Source organism: Macaca fascicularis, chromosome 14 (assembly GCF_037993035.2).
Source record: "Macaca fascicularis isolate 582-1 chromosome 14, T2T-MFA8v1.1".
NCBI lineage: Eukaryota > Metazoa > Chordata > Mammalia > Primates > Cercopithecidae > Macaca > Macaca fascicularis.
In genome coordinates this window covers 34583510-34606152 of record NC_088388.1, presented here as the reverse complement: position 1 = coordinate 34606152, position 22643 = coordinate 34583510, and the positions used below count along the sequence as shown (strand labels likewise).

Below are 22643 nucleotides of genomic sequence, written 5' to 3'. Positions count from 1 at the left end.
AATAAAATTTAACTCATGGAGATAGAGACTAGAATGATGGTTGCCAGAGGCTGGGAAGGGTAGTGGGGAGGAGCAAATAAAGGGCGGTTATTTAATAGGTACAAACCTACAGTTTAGATAGAATGCATAAGATCTAGTAGTCAGTAGCATGATAGAATGACTAAACAACAATTTATTGTATATTTTTAAATAACCAAAATAGTAGAAATGGAATGTTCCTAAAGCAAAGAAATGATAAATGCTTGAGGTGATGGATACTCTAATTACGCTGATTTTATCACTACACACTATGTGATATGCCTGTATCAAAATATCGCATGTATCTCATAAATTATGTATAACTATGATGTATCCATAATAATTATAAATAAATTTTTAAAGAAAAAATAAGGGAGTGGGAGAATATAAGAGAGAAAATATTTGAAGAGTTGATAGGTAATAATTTTCCAGAAATTCTGCGAGATGCCAATCCACAGATTCAAGAACCCCAAAGAATCTTAGAATCTGAAGGATGATAAATAAAAAGAAATCTGCTCCCAGATACATTGTGCTGAAACTGTGGAATACCAGAAAGGAGAGAAGATATTAAAACCAACCAGAGAAAAAAGATAGATACCTACACGGGAATACATTTAGAGTGATAGCTGACCTCTCCATAACGACAATGGAAAGAAGTCCGTGATGATGTATTTGCTTTGCTATGTGAAAAATACCTTATATGAATGAGGGCAAAATAAAGACATTTTCAGATAAGTAAAAATGAGAAGAGCTTGCTGACAGTAACTAAAAGAAGGTTGTATTCAGCTAAAATAAAGTAGCCCAGGTGGAAGGACTGGAAGGTAAGAAGAAATTATAACCAGAAAGATGAAAAATTGGGGATAACTCTAAAAATGATCTAATGGAAAATTATTAAAATATAAAATTACACTATATTATAATAATAGCATATAAGTCACAAATCATATGATTGGATTATTTGAGAGAAGAAAGTAACAAATTAAAATATTTGTTAACTTTAGACTTTGATCATTTAGGTATGCAAGCTAAAATGTTCAGAAATAAACAGAATGAAAATAGAGGGTATAATTTCCAAACTAGTTGACAGGGAAAATGTAATGAGAAAAAAAATTGGTCTAAAAGAACACAAGAATGGGGTGAGGAGAAAAAACAGAAAAGCCAGGACAAATAGAAAGCACATAATAATCCAAATACAATGCACACTTGTAATTGCAACACATAGAAAAGACCAAATACTTTACAGACAAAAATTGCCAGATAAAATTTTTAAATGAACTATATGCTGATTACTGGGAGCCCCTCTAAAACAGAACATATAAACACAGAAAGGAAAGGGTGGAAGGAAGATATACTAGGAAAATAATAACCAAAAGAAAGTTGGAATGTTTCTATTAGTACTGGATAAATGAGACTTTTACTAGAGCTAGTGACAGTTTCTACAAAATAATAGAAGTTTCAATTCACCAGGGAGATATAATATTTTGAACACATGTGTGCCTAAGAATTAAATCTCAAAATATATGAAGCAATATTTGACAGATTACAAGAAAAAATTGATAAGTTCATCTCCATAATGGGAGACTTAAACACATCTTTCTAATTAATTGATAGAACAACAGAATTAGCAAGTTTGATACTTTGCACCTAACAGCTGCAATTCAAAAGCTATATGGAAGTTGTCAGGAACTTGACCACACAACTGGGCCTTAAAGTAAGTCTCAATGACCATCTCTTAAGCTAAGCAACACAACCTCATTGAGTTGGCCGCTGGGAAGGACAGGCCACATGTAGGTAAGCTTGTTCCACAGAGGATTTTCAACTCTGGAATGTTTCCACTGCCCTGGCTTACTGGTTCCTTCATGTTTTATGGCCCACCTAAAACAAAAGATAAAAATACAAAAAGAAATTTAGCAAGGTTAAATATCACTTTAAAATATTCATTTTATTCATTGAGTACTTACTATATACTAGGCAAAAACTCAGTTTGAATTAAAAACCCAAATCTGAAATTTTGCTGTGTAAAGAAACACAACTGAGAGTAACTTACTAAAAAATAATAAATTTTAAAATCAGGAAAGCATTAAGGTAAAATTGGCAATGTTATTGCTAGACAACTGTATTTGAGGCAAAAGGTAAAGTAGAATAACAGTCCTTTATAATAACAATGACATAAATAACAATATTAACATAAAAATCAAGCAAAACTTTAGATAGTAAAAGAGAAGTTAACTGACATACAGTTATTGTCGGATACATTATTAAAAAACCAACAGATTACAAAGTACCAGATTTTTTTAAAGTAAAAAATAAGAACATAAAATATCTGACTGCTATAACTAATAAATGTAAGTATTTATATACATTGTAATATGCTAATGGAGAATATATCTTTCTCAACAATTCATGGAATATTTGTAATATTTGCCACATATACACAAACTTTAATATAATTTTAAAATAAAAATGGAATAAGTCATATATTGTGACAAATGGGAAAATAAAATCAGATATAAATGCAATTTCACAATTATGACCACATATATTATATAGTAATTATATTAATTACATTATATATGTATAATATTTATCATAAGTAATATAAGTATTATATTAATTATATATTAATTATAAGTAAATATACATTCTCTCCCCTAACACTCTATGGTACCAGATAGAGGGAAAAAAAAATGTGATCAATAGATATTTAGTAAGCAATGAAATAATGTACTTGAAATCTTACAGGATACATGTAGAATTATATTCAAAGATAAATTTATAATATTAAGTGCTAATTTATTAAAAGCTAAGTAGAGAAGGGAAATTAATAAAGCATTAAACTCAAATTATTATTTTTTAAATATAAAATTGTCCTAAGGAAAATAGGTGAATGGAAATTATTATAAAGGTTCAAATAGAAATCAATAACTTGGAAAGTAGATCCTCAGCAGAATGGTCCAAAGAAGTGTTTTTCAGTTTGGCAGTTCCTCAGAAAGTCAAATATTAGAATGCAACATGACCCAGCAATCCCATGTATAAACTCAAAAGAATTGAAAGTACGTATTCAAATAATACTTGTGCATGAAAGCTCACAGCACACTATTAATAGTAGGCAAAAAGTAGAAACAACCCCCAAAATATGTCTGTGAAATAAAAAATATAATAGCAAATCTCTTGCAAATAAATCTAGGTGAATGAGAATGTAAGACAAACCAGACAGGAAAATTGAACTAAATACTTAACATTAACAAAATGAAAAGCAAGAGTATATTATGCATGTATATATTAATAAATACAATAATTCTAATGAATAAATGAATTTCTGGAAGAAAACCTCACAAATTTGAAATAGAAAATACTAAAAATGAGCTCCTGCTCATATAACTTTGCAGAATGTGGCACAGATCTTTTCATGTGATATAAAATACTTTAAACCATAAGATACAGAAAACTAGTTAATTCATCTCATGGGGGGGAGATAAGCTTCATAATAAAGTTAGTTAGTGGTAATTTAAGATGTGATACAGCAACTGTATTTATAATTAAAGATGCAAAATTCCTAAATCAGTGTTAGCCAATAAAATGTAACATCGTGGCAAGAGCATAATTATAATAGCTAAGAAATACTGGTCCTAGAAATGAAATTGTGGACATTTACTAATACAATACATCACTGATTAATGAATGAGAATGCAGGAGCAGTGCATCACCCATAATTTTCCAGTGCACATGATGGTCATCTGAGCCTGCAAATTTTCTGAGATCCCTCAGCCCCATCAGATCCATCCATAGTACTTGGCCTTGTATTTCTCTTCTTTGTTCTGTGAAATCACACATTCATTATCTGAGCAATGCTTTTTATATATCTTGTTTCGTAGAGACAAGGCTCTACGTAGAGGCTACATACAAGACAACAAATACCCAGCAATCCAAACTGAAGTCTAAAGAGAAATGGAAAGTTCATTAATTCAGACAACATATTTGAGTTATTGGAATATTAGCTAACAACTTCAGAAGGCGGTAAGCCCCTACAACTGCAGGTGAAAGTGAGAGGAACACATATATTTAAGTCATACCAATTTTATTTTATCTTTTGGAATACGTGGTCTACCTCCAAGAACCTGCTTCTTTTGAAAACCTTTCTTGTAGTTTTCTCATTCACATGTCAACATCTGCTGGGCCTGGAGATATAAAAGCTTGCTTTCTTGTTTCTCATAGCCATATCTAGTTTATTGTTACTCCATCCACTTCCAAAGATCCCCAGTTGCTTTGAAGCACATATCAATAGACCATAACACCTACTTCACTTCCTGGTTGCATTTGTATCAGTTCTGTATCCTCTCTTCTCATTTATTGAAGAGTTTACTATTCTGGCTTACTTTTGTTCTCTCTACCTCTGCTCCTGTAATTAGCCAACATCTTTTCATTATCTAAGTAGACAATCCACCCTGGCCTCTCAGGGCCTCCCATGACTTTAACCCCTTTTCAAATATCAGCCTACCCTTTCCATGAACACAACCTCAAACTGGTCAATACAAATAACCACACCACTTTCAAAATCCTATTTTCAACACCACCACCCTTTCACCACCACCTCCTTTTCCGCTAGTTCATGTATTTAAGTATCTCTACTCCAATAATTCCTCAACTCTTCCAGATGATCCAAGCCACTGCATTGATCACTTCTTCATATTCCATAACCTCCCTGCCAGGTAAGCTCTTCCCTTTGTACTCAGTTAAGATTTATGGTCCAGCGTCATAGCCACTGTCTTGTGCTTGCCCTCAACCCATTGCCCCTTCTCCTTCTCTGTATTCACTTAAAAATATATATAGACCAACTCTGGTTAAGTCCAGTTCTCTTCCTACGCAGCCTATACTTGAAGAGTTGATCAGTGGTTGGAGAAAAACATAAACAACCATGAATGAAATCGCTACAAATGGTCAGATCACAATGTGGTTGGGGGAGCAGTACAGATATATTAGGGAGTGTTTAAGAATTTGACGACTTTTTTGGTTGTCACAATGATCAGATGACACTACTGTCATCTAACTGGCAGGAGACCAAGAATACCAAATATCCTTCAAAATATGGGAAAGTCTGTCCCGCGTCTCACAGACTTTCAAATTTCCCTCTGAACATTCATGTTGGGGAAAATTGGAGTCTAAAACCAAACTATATTTTATAAAATGACACCATTTTTTTTTTTATTGAGATGGGGTCTAGCTATGTTGCCCATGCTGGCCTCAAAGTCTTGGCCTCAAGTAATTCTCCCACCTTGGCCTCCCAAAGTGCAAGGATTATAGGCATAAGCCACCATGCCCAGCCGATAGTATTTTTTCATACACACTGAATTTTATAGAAATTCAGCTCCCTCCAATATCTCAAGGAGGGAAGCTCTGATTTTTTTTTTTTTATGTCGTTCACTATTTTGGAAAAATCACATCATTGATAGCATTATCATTTGTGGTATTTGAGTCACCAGTACAACATAGTTGTATCCTTTGGTATTTATAGTTCACATATCCAGTTCATTCTATGCATAGGACCAAGTATCTGCAAACGTAATGTTGTCCAGAATAGCTGTGCTGAGAATTTATATTATAATATATATTACTTTTACTTTAAAGTTACTTTTCTTTTATTTCTATAATTATTACTGCTCAACCATTTCTTTAAAATTACATTAGTGGGTAGGTTATCTTAACTATAAATTTTATTTTAGGATAATAAAGAAGTCATTAAAATATATTTTTTATAAAGAGGGAGCATGAGATCGGGTAGTGTTGACAACTACTCTTTTAAATTTATAACCACAAACTTCAAGTGGCCCCTAGCACCACTGGGCCATCTCACTGCATTCCTCCATCCCATTGACTCCAACCCCTCAGGGGCACATGACTTGTTTCTCATCAAACCTCTCACTTCCCACTGCCCATTTCTCAATGTCTGCTGGAGCCTTTCTTATCTCACTGAGAAAATAGAAGTGGTCAGAAGACTTTCCTCATCCCCCCACCAGCAAATCTACCCAGCTCCCTGCCTCTGTACCCATACACTCTGCCTGCCCTCCTGCCCTCCACTATAGTGGAGCTGTCTGTGCTCTGACTGAAGGCCAATACTTGTGATTGTGCCTCGAATCCTTATCCTCCCTCATCTAGGACTTTGTTCTTGCTTTGTGCTGTTAATTTTCCTTCCCTTCTGCATCATTCCTTCTGCATAATGTCTGATAATCTGACACGAAGAAAAAGAACCTTCTCTACACTCACATCCACCACTAGTTATTGCCTTATTTCTGTGTATCCCTTTGCAACAAAGTCCTTAAAAGACTCATCTCCTTTTTTATTCTCTTCTCTTTCTCTCCTAAACAAATTCCAATTAGATTTTCATCTCTGAAACTCCAATGAAACTGCCTCATCAGGGTTTTCACATTACCGAAGCCAAAGGTTTTTCTTAAAACATACCTGAACTAATAGAAACATCTGACAAAGGTTATTTCCTCCTTCTGACCTAGCAGACCCAATCGTACTAAAGCTATCTGAGGTGATAAAGGATTCTGTATTAAGTCTCTGGTAAGCCCAATAAGAGAGGTGCAGTGTTGGTCCTAAGACTGTTGAGCAAGATCATCCTCTTTGCAACAGAAAACAACTGCGTTTTTGAAAAACAATCCCTGGTATATTGAAACACTATTTTTGAGACTAAGAACTGGGACATGCATGGTAAAGTGACTATGAAAACTGAGCCACCCATCATGTGGTAATATCCTTCATGACATGTGGTAAGACAGATGCAACTACATCCTTTATTATACAATGGAAGTGATATATTTAGGATCAGGCTCAAGCAAATCCAGGTTTTTGCACTGATTCCTCTCCCTTAACTTACACCTATGGCCTGAAGAGAGTTTCTCTATGACTATTTGACTAATAGCAGAAGAATTCAAGCCTGGTTCACAAACAGGTCAGTGTGATGTGTTAGTGCTGCTCAGAGTGCACTGCTATTACATTTATAGTCCCACTTGGATGTGTCCCTGAAGGACAGTGGTGAGAAACTGTCCCATTAGGTTGAACTGTGAGTGGAATACTTGATCATCGACTTTGTAGAAAGTATAGGTAACCAGAGCTGTGGATATACGTTGATACATTATTAATGATTTCACCTGCTGATCAGAAGCCTCAAGAAAACAAAACTGGAAGATCAGGGAAATGGAATTTTGAGGAAAAAGTATGTGGATGGATCTATGGGGAGGGTATAAAACTTGTGAATCTTTATTTCTCATGTAAATGCCTACTGACAGCATCTATCACAGAAGAGGTTTTCAACAAACAAGTAGACAGGATACCCAAAGTTTCCCCATCAGAATGTTTATCTATTGACCTGATGTCACCACAACCTTGTCTCAGATTAAGAGACCCATTTTATGGCAAAGGAGGTGCAATAGTGAACCACAGGATTCACCTGTCTTACATTGTACATTATCTCCCAGAAGCAGTTGGCATCAGATAATGAAAGAATGGCCCTGAAGTCTGAACTAAGTCTCCAGCTTGTGGAAACACTGGTAAGGCTGGAGTGTTATCCTAAAGGATCAGTATATGCAATGATCCCAGCAATATAGGGTGGTGTGTCCTTAACAGCTAGAATATATGGGTTTAGAAACCAATGGTAGAGGGAGGACTGGCTCTTCTTGCCGTCACTTTCAAAAATCTACTTCAGAATCTGTATTTCTATTTCTAAAACCTTAGGCTTTGTTGGGTACTGATTTCCACTGTGGTAACACTTCTGCCAGTGGATGCAATAAGTCTTCCACTGACCTGGGGAGTGATTGGAGAATTGATCTTGATTGCCATGAGGACTGAAATTTGCCACTACACAGTGGAGGCAAAGGTCTGAAACCCAGGGGACCTTGGGGACATTTGGTAGTGCTTCTATGCCCAGTGAATAGAGGAAACGGGCAACTGCATCAGTCATAGTCTAGTATGGGCAAATACATTAAGAGCTGAGACTTCTCAAGGATAAAGTCCTGGGTAAAGTAACTCACAGTAGTCAAAGCACTAGCCAAGAATAAGAGAAATCTAAAATTGATGGAAGAGGAGGAAGTTGATGTCTACCAATCAGAGTCTTAGGACCAACTGCAGCAGTGAAAGTTGAGGCTTGATTTGCAAACCCTTTTTGAGTCATTTTAGGAGACTGCAATGGATGACCACATTGAAGTACTTAACTAAAACCCCAACCCCTTGAGGCAGAATTGAGGGCATGTTATTCTCCTATAAGATAGGGATATTGTTAGAGGTGCAAGTGGATCTGAATGGCCTAAGAGATGGACTGTACTGGGCCCGGTTTACGTGCCTCTTCAAATTCGCTCAGCCTCATTCTCCTCCCTGTTCACACGTTCAGTGAAGATCCTAGCCACCACTGTAGTCACTTCATCTTCTACCAGCACCGATTCCTTTATTCACTCCCAGAGAGAGGGCCAGGCTTTGGCACAGCTTTCTTCATACCCACTGAACCATGGAGTGCTCATGGGTATGAAATGTTCCTTCATACCCACTGAACTACTGGAGTGCTCCATTTCTTGGAGCTGACCAGTCATTCTACTACTTCAGGTCTCAGATAAAATATTACTCCACAGGGCGTGGGCTCTGGCTTCCCCAGTGACTGCCTAAAAGGCCCTCGGAGGATCAGTAATTTAACCCAGAAGTGAGGGGGACTCAATGCTTCTTGGGGAAAACTTTGACTAATTAGAACCTAGGGACAAGAGGAATCAATAAATAAATCCCTTTCCCTTCCTTCCCAAGATATATGGGTCCTACAAACCCAGATGAAAGGTTGCCCAAGTGAGTTATTTTGAAGCCATGGCCAAATCCATCACACTCCACCTGTTACTTTATTTCCCTCCTTCCCTTCCCTGCTTTCATTTTTCTTTTTCTTTTGCTGACCTGGGATTGCACTTCCTAAAAAAACCTTAGCATATGAACTTCTTCAGGCTACTGTTTACTAGGAAACTTGAATTGAAGCACCAAAAGACATGGGTGAGGAGCAATTTAAATCTCTATCTGATCATACTCTCAGGTAGGGTATCTTGCCATAAAAGAGTCTAAGTTCAATCTAAATTATCTCTTAGCCAAGAAGTTGGGGTTGGGGAAGGAATTTAATCTTCAAGTATAAATATATAATAGAACAACTATATGTTTATAATAACATATAAACATATTTGTATGGATATAAAATCACACCTTAGTTTACTTCTACAGTTTTTCATTATCTGTTTGCAGTGCCTATATAACTTCAGCCCATCAGGGTGTCTTTAAAATGAGCCAGTCAGGTTCAACTTACACTGTTAATAAACATTGACATAGAGCAAAGGCCATTCGACTGCAGAGTTTTGACACAGCATGACCTTTTATGTAAAAGCAATAGACCTCTTAATATTCTGCTTTATAAATGAAGAGCTGACAGACCCTTAACTGTAATGGCACTAGCTGGCCCAGCTATAATGACAGCACATGTGCACAACACAAATTAGAACTTTACAGCATCAATAAGTTCTCAGGAATTCTAATTCTTAAAAGCTAGCACTAGGTGGAGACAGTGATTCATGCAATGCTTGCAGGCAGCCTTTTCCTAGGGCCTTGGAGAATTTGCTTCTATTTAATATTTCCATTTTTTTCTTCAGTGTGGATAGGGGTGTTCTTGAACAATTGGTATTTCTAATAGAAACATTATATAAAACAAAACATCTCCGGTTTTGGAAGGACCTACTCGAAAACACTCATGTATATTCAGAGCCCACAAGGTAGCCAAATAAGCTTCAAAGGCAATTTTATTTATTTAACATAGTGTCTTTATTAGCTTTGCCTTCCCATTAAAGGCAAAATTCTATTTATGGTACTTTATGAGTATCTACTTTCACGAATAGGGGTATGAACAAAGTTGCAGTTTCCTCCCAGATTTATCTGAATTTAAAAGAAAAAAAATAGGGTCTCTGGTCAATATTTGATTGACAGTTATCTCCTCTCTCAAAAACTAAATCCAGAATTAAACATATCAATTTCAGTATGATTAATGGAGCCACAGATCCACCACAATGTTTTATTCAATTAATCTTTTAAAGTAATAGAAAACAAAAATACTTTAGATAATTTTTTGGAGTCCAGTGCCTTTAATGGAACTACAATTACGAAAATTTGTGCAAGTCTGTACACATTGTAACAAAAAGATATTATTTAGCACTCTTGGAAATCAATAGTAAAACAAAAACAAATCTAAATGTGCCCTAGTTGAAAAGAAACAGTCTTTTTCATATTCTATTAGGACAAAATTGTATTTTTCCAATAATGTAATGAACATAGTAATAAAATTAGACAATATGTCATTTGGGTCTGGTACAGTAAATAATAGATAAATAATAGATATTCCAGCAAATTCCAGCTCAAATAAGCAATGTCTAACAAACATGAGGGTTAAAATGATCAGATTCACGTCCCACGACTGTTAAAGAAATGCTTTAAATGTTTTGCTTTATACAAGTTGCTATTTATTTATTTAGCTGACCACTTTTCAGTTTTTAGGATTACCTAAGCAACAAGATAATAGCACTTAGAATGTATTTATAATGAATTTAAAATGGTATGTTTCTGCAGAAACAGTGAACAGGATATTATTCATACAGCTATAATAATATATTTTGTGCATTAATTTTGATAGGATTCAGTTTATAAGACTGACTTTAAGTACTCCATCTCTGAAAAAAAAGGAAAGGATAAGAAAAATAAATACATAGATTGTAAAAAATAATAGTAATAATGACCTACTTTGATGGAATTTGAAAATAGCCCATCAAAATTCCATGGATTTGAACTGTTTTGAAGTTTTCTAAGGTTCTTGTACTCTAGACAGGGAACAAGTCACTCCAGATTTGGAACTACATGCGCAAGCTGGTCTTAAACACTGCATAAGGGTTAAAAGGCTAGATGCACAGCTGAAACTTGATTACATCAAATATTACTCTCTAGTACCAGTATCATTGTATGAAATATTTTAGCCCATTTTTATTTTGCAACTTACAATGAATATTAAAGGTAAATTAATATTTTATGTAAACAATTATTTTAAGATTTAAACTTTAAATAACTTCATCCTAAAAGAAGTAAGACACTAAAGACTGCAGCATTATTAGTTTGCAAGCCAAAATTTACAAAGATCAAGTAATTTTTGTAAATTAAACATTATTCTATTTATTTCTGGAATATTTTGTACAAACTAATAAATACAGTTGAAATTTGTTCATTTGCCTTATTGTATATTCATGCCCCTTTGCCCTATCTCTTTACGTTATTTTGATAACTAGCAAATTATTTAAAACAAGAACTGGACTTTAATGGCAATTAAGGGCTAAGAAGCAGAATGCTGTGCTATGATCATAATCCATCTTGCATAGCTTGGAGTTTCTAAGAATAAGAAATCATTTCAACAATGACACTGAAAAGAATATTTATTTCATCATAATTTCCATAATTTTATATTATATCCCTCTCAACTGATTTCTTTAACCACCTTAACACAATCTAAAGTTATTTTTAAAAGATTATTAAATATGGTAGAAACATATGGTACATTAATAATAATTGCCAGTAGTACATATATATTTAGTCTAGAAAAATAAATGGATATACAAATGGATAGAAAGCCAATCCTGACATCTCTTGGAAGTTAGCTTTTAGCATAAGTCTTTTACCTGCTATTTTGTTTTGTTTTTCTAGTTGGTTGAGCTTCCTGGTTATTTAGATTCTGGATACATAGGAGTAATTTATATTCAGCACTAAAAACCTATCATTATCTCCCATAGTCGGAGTTTCATACTTGGTGTAAAAGCAAAGCTCTCTTTGCAACTCAGTAGTCTCTACCAAGTGCAAGATTTGTAAACAAAAAAACCATCCCTTCTTCAACAATACCTGCTTATGTTGGAACCACACGTGATCCCTGAGTTCTTGAATCTGTTGCATTTATCACCTATCTGGGCTTGATAGGTAGGTGAGCTTTGATACCTCAGATATTTGGTGGATAAACTCCCTAAAGTTTCCATACTTATTTAAATGAAAACAAGATAAATGAATGCTGTCTATTGAGCACTTGCTGTCTCTCCCTAGCACCAAGCTAGACATTACAGGGAATACAAAAGAAGTTTTGAGGTGACTTCTTCTCTTAAGAAAGTTTTATCATTTAGAAAGAAGCTCAGAGGGCTGGCAATTTTTTAAAAAACAAGACATAATCTAATAAAAAAAGAAATAGCACCTTCAACAAGAGTTATAACACGTAGTCTAAAAGGAAATAAGATAATATTAGCTTTTTATAGAAAGAAACCATAGGGAAGATAATACTTGAAGGATACATGAATTTTGTATACAAGGAGAACAGTTTGAGGTGAAGGGGAAGAAGAGAGGTGCCATTTCAAGAAACCAAGGAAGAATTGTATAGATATTATATATTGTATAAGATATTATATAACTCCCACACAGTAAATAGAAGAGAGAGCGATTCGTATCCGCAACTGGTCATTTCCTAGCCTCAGTTATGTCAACTAATTTTGCTTAAAGTGCTGATTGCCTCTATTTGTCCATATTAGAAAGAAACAGTTAATCCCCCAAATCAATTTTCTCTTCCTTCAGTAGTGATAGACTTTTAGCTGGGTACATGACTACCTGGCTATTACAAGATTTCTTTGCATTTTGGTGTGGCCATGTATCAAAGTTCTGGCCAGATAGTTGTGAGTGGATATGATAGGCACCACTCACAGACCTTACCCTTAAAGCAACTGGACATGTACTCCACTGGTCCCTCTTCTCCATCCCACTGACTGGGAGTTGGTAAGAGCTGGACTAACTGCTTTAGAGCCATAGGTGGGAGCCACATGATAAGAATGGCAGAGCCACCTACCAGCTCTGTAGGTATACGACCTACCTACAAACTGTCATGCAAACAGAAATGAACTTCAGGGTAAGCTTACATTTTTTGGAGTCTCTTTGCCACAGCAGCCAAGCTTAACACATTTTCTAGTATACTCTTGTTTGGGTTTTTTTTGTTTTTATTGTTTTGTTTTGTTTTTTTGTTTCCATTGCCCCAGTCTTTTACATTTTGCTGTGCACTTCCTCTGAACGTTTTACTGCTTTTTCTGCTATGTACTTCTGGGAAATTTTGATGTGTTTCTGCCACCATTAAGTCATGTCTTTCCTAATTCTCATTGTTGTTTCCGTAAATTCTTGTCCTGTTTTTCCTTCTTCTGATTTTCATCCACTTCTCTAAGTTCTTCAAGAAACACTCCTATAGGCAGGGAATGTTAGCTCTTCAGAAATATTGGCACTAATTTTTTTTTTTTTTAAATCTCCAGGGCCACCCCGAGGGTGTGCAGTGCCCTGGAAAAATAGTTTTGTAGGGTACTTGTCTATGTAAACAATACAATTTTAGAATTCATTCCAAAACTTACGGGTCTGTGTGAGGTACAGTGATTTATTGATAAAGATTTAGCATAATGGACAGAGAAGAGATGCTTACACATTTGTTTATTGCCCAAGTGGTGCATGTGAAGGTTCTTCGTAAGTTCTAGACATTATCTCAGGTTCAGGAACCACCTCTTTGTATTCTTTATCATCGAATGTGCAGTACCTAATTTCATATCCCTCCCCTCAAGACGTTCCACTGTCATGGTTCTTTGGAATTTATTTGCATCGACAGGGCATAGATCTCTTTGCCTCTGCAGTTCCTTAATACCATGATGCAATGCTGTTAACACAATTACTCATGACACTGCAGCATCCGTCACACCATCCATGAATACCAGACTCCCTCAAAGGTCATTGCTGGGGTTCACTGATGATAACCAAGTACGAGTGTTCCCCAGAGTATGCAGGAAAATGTGAATGATGATTTGTTTTCTAATCATGTTAAATTTATTTTTTGGAATTTTATAGCCTAATCATAGACCAACATAAGTCCAATTATATATATATATATATTTTTTGAACTTTTTCTGCTACAATCATTGCGTTCAAGAATGTGGTTTCTTCCAATGTTAACCACATCCTCACCCTTACCACAAGTGGGGAGGATGGAAGAGGGGCCAGTGGGCAGACTGAAATGATGAGCCTCATTTCCACAAAAAACGTTCATCCTTTCTTCTGCATGGCTTAAGATCAACACGAGAGCATGGCACATCAATCAGAGGCACGAGAGGATATAGATCCAAATGGCTTGTTGAGGCTTCAGAGCAGTAATCTCTAAAGCCCTCAGAAAAGATAGGCATGGTAACGTCCAGAGGACTGCCAAACAGACATGTGGCTTGGAGCCTGCAGACAGGGTGAGTCCCTTGGACACCAGTGGAGGACTGCAAAGGATAAAGCAAACCTGCTGCCATTCTCCACGCAAGATTGCCATAGACAAGAGGTGGTGCCATGGTCACAACACACACAGGTGAAAGCCAACACATATGTGTACACACATAACTTAAACTCAAGAATAGCAGTGAATTATCCAAAGTCCAGAGCCTTGAACCTGTTCTGTATCTGACATGAGTGAGAGTCACCCAAAAATCTTCATGTCAGTACCATTCTTGAGGCCCAGTCTCCATACTGAGAGGTGACAACATGCTAGCAGCCCTCGCTCTCTGCGCCTCCTCGGTCTGGGCGTCCACTCTGGCGGTGCTTGAGGCGCCCTTCAGCCCGCCACTGCACTGTGGGAAGCCCTCTCTGGGCTGGAGCTGACTCCCTCTGCTTGCAGGGAGGTGTGGAGGGAGAGGCACGGGCGGGAACCCGGGCTGTGAGCGGCACTCACGGGACAGCGGCGAGTTCCTGGTGGGCGCGGGCTTGCCAGGCCCTGCACTGGGAGTGGCCGACTGGCGCCCACAGCCCCGGGCAGTGAGGGGCTTAGCATCCGTGCCAGCAGCTGTGGAAGGTGCGCCAGGTCCCCCAGCACTACCGGCCCACACATGCCACGCTCGAATTCTCGCGGGGCCTCAGCCGTCTTCCCGTGAGGCAGGGTTCCGGACCTGCAGCCCGCCATGCCCAAGCCATGCCGAGCGGAGCCCCGCCCCACCTGCCCCGCCCTCGTGGGCTCTCGAGCTGCCGGAGCCTCCCCGACAGGCGCCACCCCCTGCTCCCTGGCGCCTGGTCGCATCGACCGCCCAGGGGCTGAGGAGTGTGGGCGAGCAGCACGGGACTGAGGGGCACCTCCACCCACAGCACTGGCGGGCATGGCATCCACTAGCCAAGCCAGCTGGGAACCTGAGTCCTGTGGGGACTTGGAGAACTTTTACGTCTAGCTAAAGGATTGTAAATGCGCTAATCAGCACTCTGTGTCTACCTCAAGGTTTGTAAACGCACCAATCAGCACCCTGTCAAAACAGACCAATCAGTTCTCTGTAAGATGGACCAATCAGCTCTCTGTAAAATGGACTAATCATCAGGATGTGGGTGGGGTCAGATAAGGGAATAGAAGTAGGCTGCTGCGGGAGTCAGCAGCAGCAACCGGGTTGGGTCTCCTTCCATGCTGTGGAAGCTTTAGTCTTTGGCTCTTTGTAATAAATCTTGCTGCTGCTCACTCTGTGGGTCTGCACAGCTTTTATGAGCTATAACACTCACCGCGAAGGTCTGCAGGTTCACTCCTGAAGCCAGTGAGACTACAAGCCAACCAGAAGGAAGAAACTCTGGACACATCTTAACATCTGAAGGAAAAAACTCCAGAGACACCATCTTTAAGAACCGTAACACTCACCGCAAGGGTCCACGGCTTCATTCTTGAAGTCAGCGAGACCAAGAAGCCACCAATTCTGGACACAATACCACACCACAAAAGAACTACTGTGCTGGCCAGCAAGAATGATCCACTCATCAGGTTACCCTCTGAATCTATAGCTTCTCAGCTTATCTGTCCAAGCCCACACAATGAGTAAAGGATCAGAGAGGGCCTTGAAGGGAAAAAATGGGGAAGGGACCCACACCATCCCAGGCTGGACTTAAAGCATTCTATTCACCAGAGACATCTTAGAAAATTTCAAGGCAGACACTTCAAGGTAAAGGCTCCTGGGGCCTGGGATCTGGTCAGGGGACCCACTTGCCTAGTCTAAGGTGGTTCTGTGTGTTTACCCAGGAAATTGTCGACAGTCTTCAACCATCTCTACTCAGAACAGGTCCAAAGAGATTAGAAGTTATAAGGAAGTGAGTGATAGCTTTTCAAAAGTATCTTCAATTCAGAAATATTTCCCCAAACAGCTCTTAAAGTCTATAGATAGTCTATTGTGAGTCACATTATAGTTCTGTGTCAATCGAAGATCTTAGGAAACAGATGAGAAATAAGAATAAAAAACTGAAAAACAAAGAACACCCCAGAGACCCCACATGAAAAGCACAAGAGCAGTTAGGTAGAGAAAAGACATGATGATGTATGAGAGCTCTGAGGTATGGGAAAATAATGAATATTAGTAGGAAGTCCACAAATGTAATCAAATAACAAGGATGCTTTGTCTAAAGTCTGCCTTGGGAAACACCATCCAACACATTTTCAGCACCTACATTTATGTTGCTGGGTGCCAGGGATCCCAGGAAGTGAGACAGTTTCTATCCTTGAGGAGTCCCAGTTTGGTGAGCAGGATGGGCCAATGGAACAGGTACCAGTGACACAGGTGATCAGGGTAATCATGGGTTTTGTAGAAAGTATTGCAGAGAACTGACCATAGCACCACTGATTGTTCCTGAGGGGTTTGAAGAGTCAACAAAGAGGACATGGGAATTTGGTTTCCCAGGACTCAGAACAGCATCTGGCCCGTAGGACACATTCTGCTATTTATTCAATGAATGAATAAGTTAACCTGGACTTCAGTAGTCCCCTTTATCACAGTTTTGCTTTCTTCGGTTTCAGAAACCAGCCATCAACCACAGTCTGAAAATACTAAAGCAAAAACTCCTGTTGAAAGAGAGAGAGAAAGAGGAGAAGATACCACATTCACATAACCATTATTACAAGATATTGTTATAATCATTCTATTTTTATTAGTTATTGCTATTGTCTTACTGTGTATAATTTATAAATTAAATTTGTCACTTATATATAAGAAAAAACAAAGTGTGTATATATATGGTTTATCTGTGGTTATATATATCAAATATATATATCAAATTATATATATATAAAAATATACATATGGTTTGATATTTTCTGTGGTTTCAGGCATCCACTAGGCGTCTTGAAATGTATAGGGAGGGAGTCTGTACATTTAAAATCTAGCTGGTGAATTCTAACTTCTCAATTCCCCACATATTGATACTCAAAATTATTGAATTCTTAAATCTTTAAAATGAGAGAACATAAATAAACACACAAATTCCTTTACTTCTGAGTAAGAGATCATTTGCATGATATAATTTGCAAGACATCATAAAATTCCCCTACTCAAAATTATTTCTCAAAATTAAGTACTGAAATTCCACTGTTGCCAATCAATTTATTTATACTTAAATAATGATTATTTTTTTGGCCAAAGCCACTGCAAGATTTACAAAACAAAGAGTTGATATGTTATAGTCTGTGGTAGAAAAATGGTCCCTCTAAAGATGCTCACACCCTAATTCATAAAATATGATTATTACTTTAGAGGCAAAATCAAACTTTGTGGGTATGATTAAGTTAAGGATTTTGAAATAGGTAGATTATCCTGGATTATCTGTGTTTAGGCCCTAAACCTAATCATAAGTGTCCTTGTAAGAGAGAGGCAGAAGGAATTTTGACACTACAAAAGAGGGGAAGGCAATATAATCACAAAAGCAAAGATTAAAGTGATGAGGCCTCAAACCAAGGGATGTTGGCAGCCACCAAAAGCTGAGAGGCAAGGAATGTATTGTTCCCTAGAACCTCCAGAGGTAGTATGGCCCCACTGACACTTGATATTGGCTCAACGATACTGATTTTTAAATTTCTGGCATCTAGAATTATGAAGATAAATTTATGTTGTTTTAAGTCACCAAGTTTGCGGCAGTTTGTTACACCAGCCAAAGGAAACTAATACATAGTTTCAAAATAAGTTATAAATTCCAACAGTAATTGCTTCTTTGCTTTGAGGTAAGTTTAGAGTGTAGAAATAGAGAAAATTTTATAATTCATATTTGCATATTTCTCTTTAGCTAGACTTTTTTACTATAGATTTTTTGGAGGTCATTTTCATTCATTTCCTTTTATTTAAAACAAGTTGTAATATTATAATCAAACTATATTTTAAATTTTTATGTCCTGATATTCTTTAAAACTGTTAATATTTGCATTATGTTTTTCATAATCATCATTCTTAGTAACTGCATAAAAGTTCATAGAAGAGGGACTTGACTTAGAGGTATCTGGTATTTGCCTCCTTCACAAAGAAGAACCAAAATAGTGGGCAGATTATCACACTTCTAATAGATCATCTAAGACAGAACACTGGAATTCAACAGAGAAGTAACAGAAAACACTAAAAGCAAGGAAGGAGGGAAATGAGGAAGCCTATTTAATTAGGATAGACTGAGAGTCTGGAGAGGATCCCCATTATGGGGAAAGGGTAGGTAAGATATCCCTAGCAATCTACATTTCCACAATAGACTCCTGTAGTTGTAGCCATGGGAAAGCCCCTCAACCCTCGCAGGTCCTGAAACTAACATAGTGAGATGCCTGGAGGCCACACAACAGCACTGCTTCAGAGAGAGAGCTCATGCTGGTTCCCCAAGTCCTAAGCAGCTACAGCATGGCACCATTTTGAGAGCCCAGTCACCACAAGACTACATCTTGCCCTGGGGTCCAACAGCCCCTACATCTACAAATTCATGGAGCTCCATTGACATCTTACACTTACAGCTACCACTGTGGCTTGCTGCTGCCACCAGGGCTGAAGTGCAAGCTGTTAGTTGTGATCCCACTGCTCCCACCAGCAAAACTATGTACATTTTCAAGCACCCCAAGGACAGACTGCTACTGCTGCTGGCAGTTGCCACCAGGGCCAAAGTGTGAGCTATGGCAGTGACTCCACCACCCTCAACAAAGGAACTGTCACACATTTGCTAATGCCCTAAGGACAAGCTACTCCACCTGCAGCCACCATCCGGGGCTAAAGTGTACACTCCCCAGCTGCCTGACTATGGTTTTTGCCAATGACAGCAGTCCTGCCCTCCCCAGTAGCAGGGCCACAGCATAGCCACTGATCCTTCCCCCAACTCAACCTTTTCACCAGGGAGCTGGGGATTACCCCATATCTGCCTACCACAGCCAGTATCTGCATGCACCATAGGGGACCTGAGGTCAAGTTGGCCCATCCCAGCTCCTTATCCAGTGCCTAAGCATGCCATGTGGGGGCCTGGAGATTGCCCAGCACAGCACACCACCATTGGCATCTAAGCACTCCTCCCAGAGGCCTGAGGTTGGGCCCACCCAATCTGCCACTATCATCACAGCTGGTGCCCACACACACACACAAGGGCCCACCTGGTATCCCCATCCCCAGCAAAATTTTACCACAACTAACAACTCCACCCTAATCCACTGAGGAAATCACAGATAGTACTGACCCAACCAACACCATAAATACATCTTCATGAAAAAGTCCTCATCTACAAAAGCAAATTCAAAAAATTGGATGAAGCGACTATTATGCCAGGAATGCAGATACCAATAACATAAAGACACACACACACACAAACAAGAAAAATCAAGAAAAGATCCCATCTCCAAAAGGACACAATAATTCTCCAGTAACAGAGTTCAATGAAAAATATATTATGAAATGCCAGAGAAAGAATTCAAAGTAATGATATAAAAGAAGCTCAGTGAGATACAAGAAAACACAGAAAAATAATACAAAGAAATTAGGAAAATAAGTCAAGATATAAATGAGAAATTTATTAAAGAGGTAGATATCATTACAAAAGAACCAAACAAATCCTAGGAATTAGATAATCCATTGAATGAAATAAAAAATACATTTGAGAGCTTCAACAATAGATTATGTCAAGCAGAAGAAAGAATTTCTGAACTTAAAAACAGGCCTTTTGAAATAACCAAACAAAAATTTTGAAAAGAAAAACAAAGTCTATTACATATGACACATCATAAATTGATCAAAGATTTGAATTTCCAGTGTCCCAGGAGGCAAATAGAAAACAAAAAGGATAGAAAACATATTAAATGAAATAATAACTGAAACCTTCCCAAGTCCAGTAAGCCATTTAGACATCCAAGTACAGGAAGCTCAGAGATCCTCAAATAGATGCAATTCAAAAAAATCTTCTCCATTGCATATATAGTATAACTGGCAAAGTCAATAATAGAGAAAACACAGCTAGAAAAAAGCATCTAGTCACTTATGAGGAAACTTCTAGCAGACTAACAGCAGGTTTCTTAGTAGAAACATTATAGGAGAGAATGAGATAATATATTCAAAATGCTGAAAGAATAAAACTGTCACATACTATATCCAGGAAAGTTGTCCTTCATTAATGAAGGAGAAATAAAGTCTTTCTCAGACAAGCAAAAGCTGAGAAAATTTGTTATCACTAGGCCAGCCTTACAAAAAATGCTTAAAATCCTACACTTGGAAACAAGAGGATGATATCTACCATCATGAAAACATACAAAAGTATAAAACCCACTGGTAGAGCAAATACATAAATAAGAAAGAAAGAAGACTCAAATGTTACCACTGTAGAAAACCACCAAACCACAATGATAAAAATAAGAGTGAGAAAGAAACAAAGGCTATACCAAAAAAGAAAACAAAAAAATGAATTAATAAATTGAAAAAAATAAGTCCTCACATCATAACATAATCTTGAATGTAAATAGATTAAACTTTCCATTTAAAAGATACAGACCAGCCAAATGGATTAAAAGAAAATGATCATACACTATGTGGCCGATATGGTTTGGATCTGTGTCCCCACTCAAATCTCATGTTCAATTATAATCCCCACTGTTGGAGGTGGGGCCTCATGGGAGGTGACTGAATCACAGAGTAGTTTCTCATGGTTTAAAATCATCCCCCTGGTGCTGTCCTCTTGATAGAGTTCTCACAACATCTGCTTGTTTAAAAGTATGTAGCACTGGCCAGGTGTGGTGGCTTATGCCTGTAATCCCAGCACTTTTGGAGGCTGAAGTGGGTGGATCATCTGAGGTCAGGAGTTTGAGACTAGCCTGGAAAACATGGCAAAACCCCATCTCTACTAAAAATACAAAATTTAGCCAGGCATGGTGGTGTGCACTTGTAATCCCAGCTACTCAGGAAACTGAGGCAGGAAAATCACTTGAACTGGGGAGGTGGAAGTTAGAGTGGGCCAAGATGGCACCACTGCACTCCAACCTGGGTGACAGAGTGAGACTCAGTCTAAGAAAAAAAAATGAAGAAGTATGTAGCATCTCCCCCTTCTCTCTCTTCCTCCTGCTCTGGCCATGTGAAGTACTGGCTCCCTATTCCTCTTCCACTATGACTGTAAGTTTCCTGAGGCATCTCCAGAAGCCAAGCAGATGCTGCCATGTTTCCTTTACAGCCTGTGGAACCATGAGCCAATTAAACCTCTTTTCTTTACAGCAATGCGAGAACACACTAATACAGTGACTTACAAGAAACTCACTTTATCTATAAGGACACATATAATCTGAAAGTAAACGAGTGGAAAAACATATTCCCTGAAAATGAAAACCAAATGTGAGCAGGAGTAGCTACACTTATATCAGATAAAACAGACATTGGTTTAAAATAATAAAAAGAGACAAGGAACGTCACTATATAATTATAAAGGGATCAATTCAGTAAGAGGATATAACAATTCTAAACATATATGCACCCAATATGGGAGCATTCAGATACATAAACCAAAAAATATTAGACATAAAGGGAGAAATAAACTGTAATACAGTAACAGTTGGATACAACAACATCCTACTCTCAACACAGACAGGTCATGTAGATAGAAAATTAAGAAAGAAACATTGGATTTAAACTGCATGTTAGACCAAATGGACTAAACAGACTTTTACAGGACACTTCATCCAATAGCTACAGAATATACTTTTTTTCTCATCAGTACATGGAATATTCTCCAGGATAGACCATTTGTTAGGACACAAAACAAGTCCCAACATATTTTAAAAACCTGAAGTTATATCAAGTCTCTTCTCAGACCAAAAACATAAAACTAGAATATAATAACAAGAGGAACTTTGGAAACTACAAATACATAGAAATTAAACATTCTCCTGAATGACTATTGGATCAAGGAAGAAATTAAGGAGAAATAAAAATAGTTCTTGAAAAAATGCAAACCAAAACACAACACACCAAAGTCTGTCAGATACAGAAAAAGCAGCGCTAAGAGGGAAATTTATGGCAATAAACAGCTACATCAAACAAAAAAAAAAAAGAAAGATTTCAAACAATCTAACAAAGCATCTCAAGGAATTACAAAATCAAGAAAAAAATCCCAAAATTAGTAGAAGGAAAGAAATAATAAATATCAGAGCAGAAATAAATGAAATAAACACATAAAAGATAATATGAAGGATCGACAAAAAGTTGGTTTTTCAAAAAGATAAGCAAAAACAATGAACTGTTAGCTAGAATCATCAAGAAAAA

The 22643-nt window shown here is 37.6% G+C and overlaps 1 protein-coding gene across 1 annotated transcript in view; it reads right to left on the bottom strand.

Annotated features, from left to right (window-relative positions):
- The window catches only part of DCDC1 (doublecortin domain containing 1), a 499491-nt gene that overhangs the window by 89032 nt on the left and 387816 nt on the right, over positions 1-22643 (bottom strand). The window contains exon 21 of the mRNA XM_005578290.5: positions 1770-1893. Coding sequence (XP_005578347.3) covers positions 1770-1893 — 124 coding nt within the window. The remainder of the gene's footprint in view (positions 1-1769; positions 1894-22643) is intronic.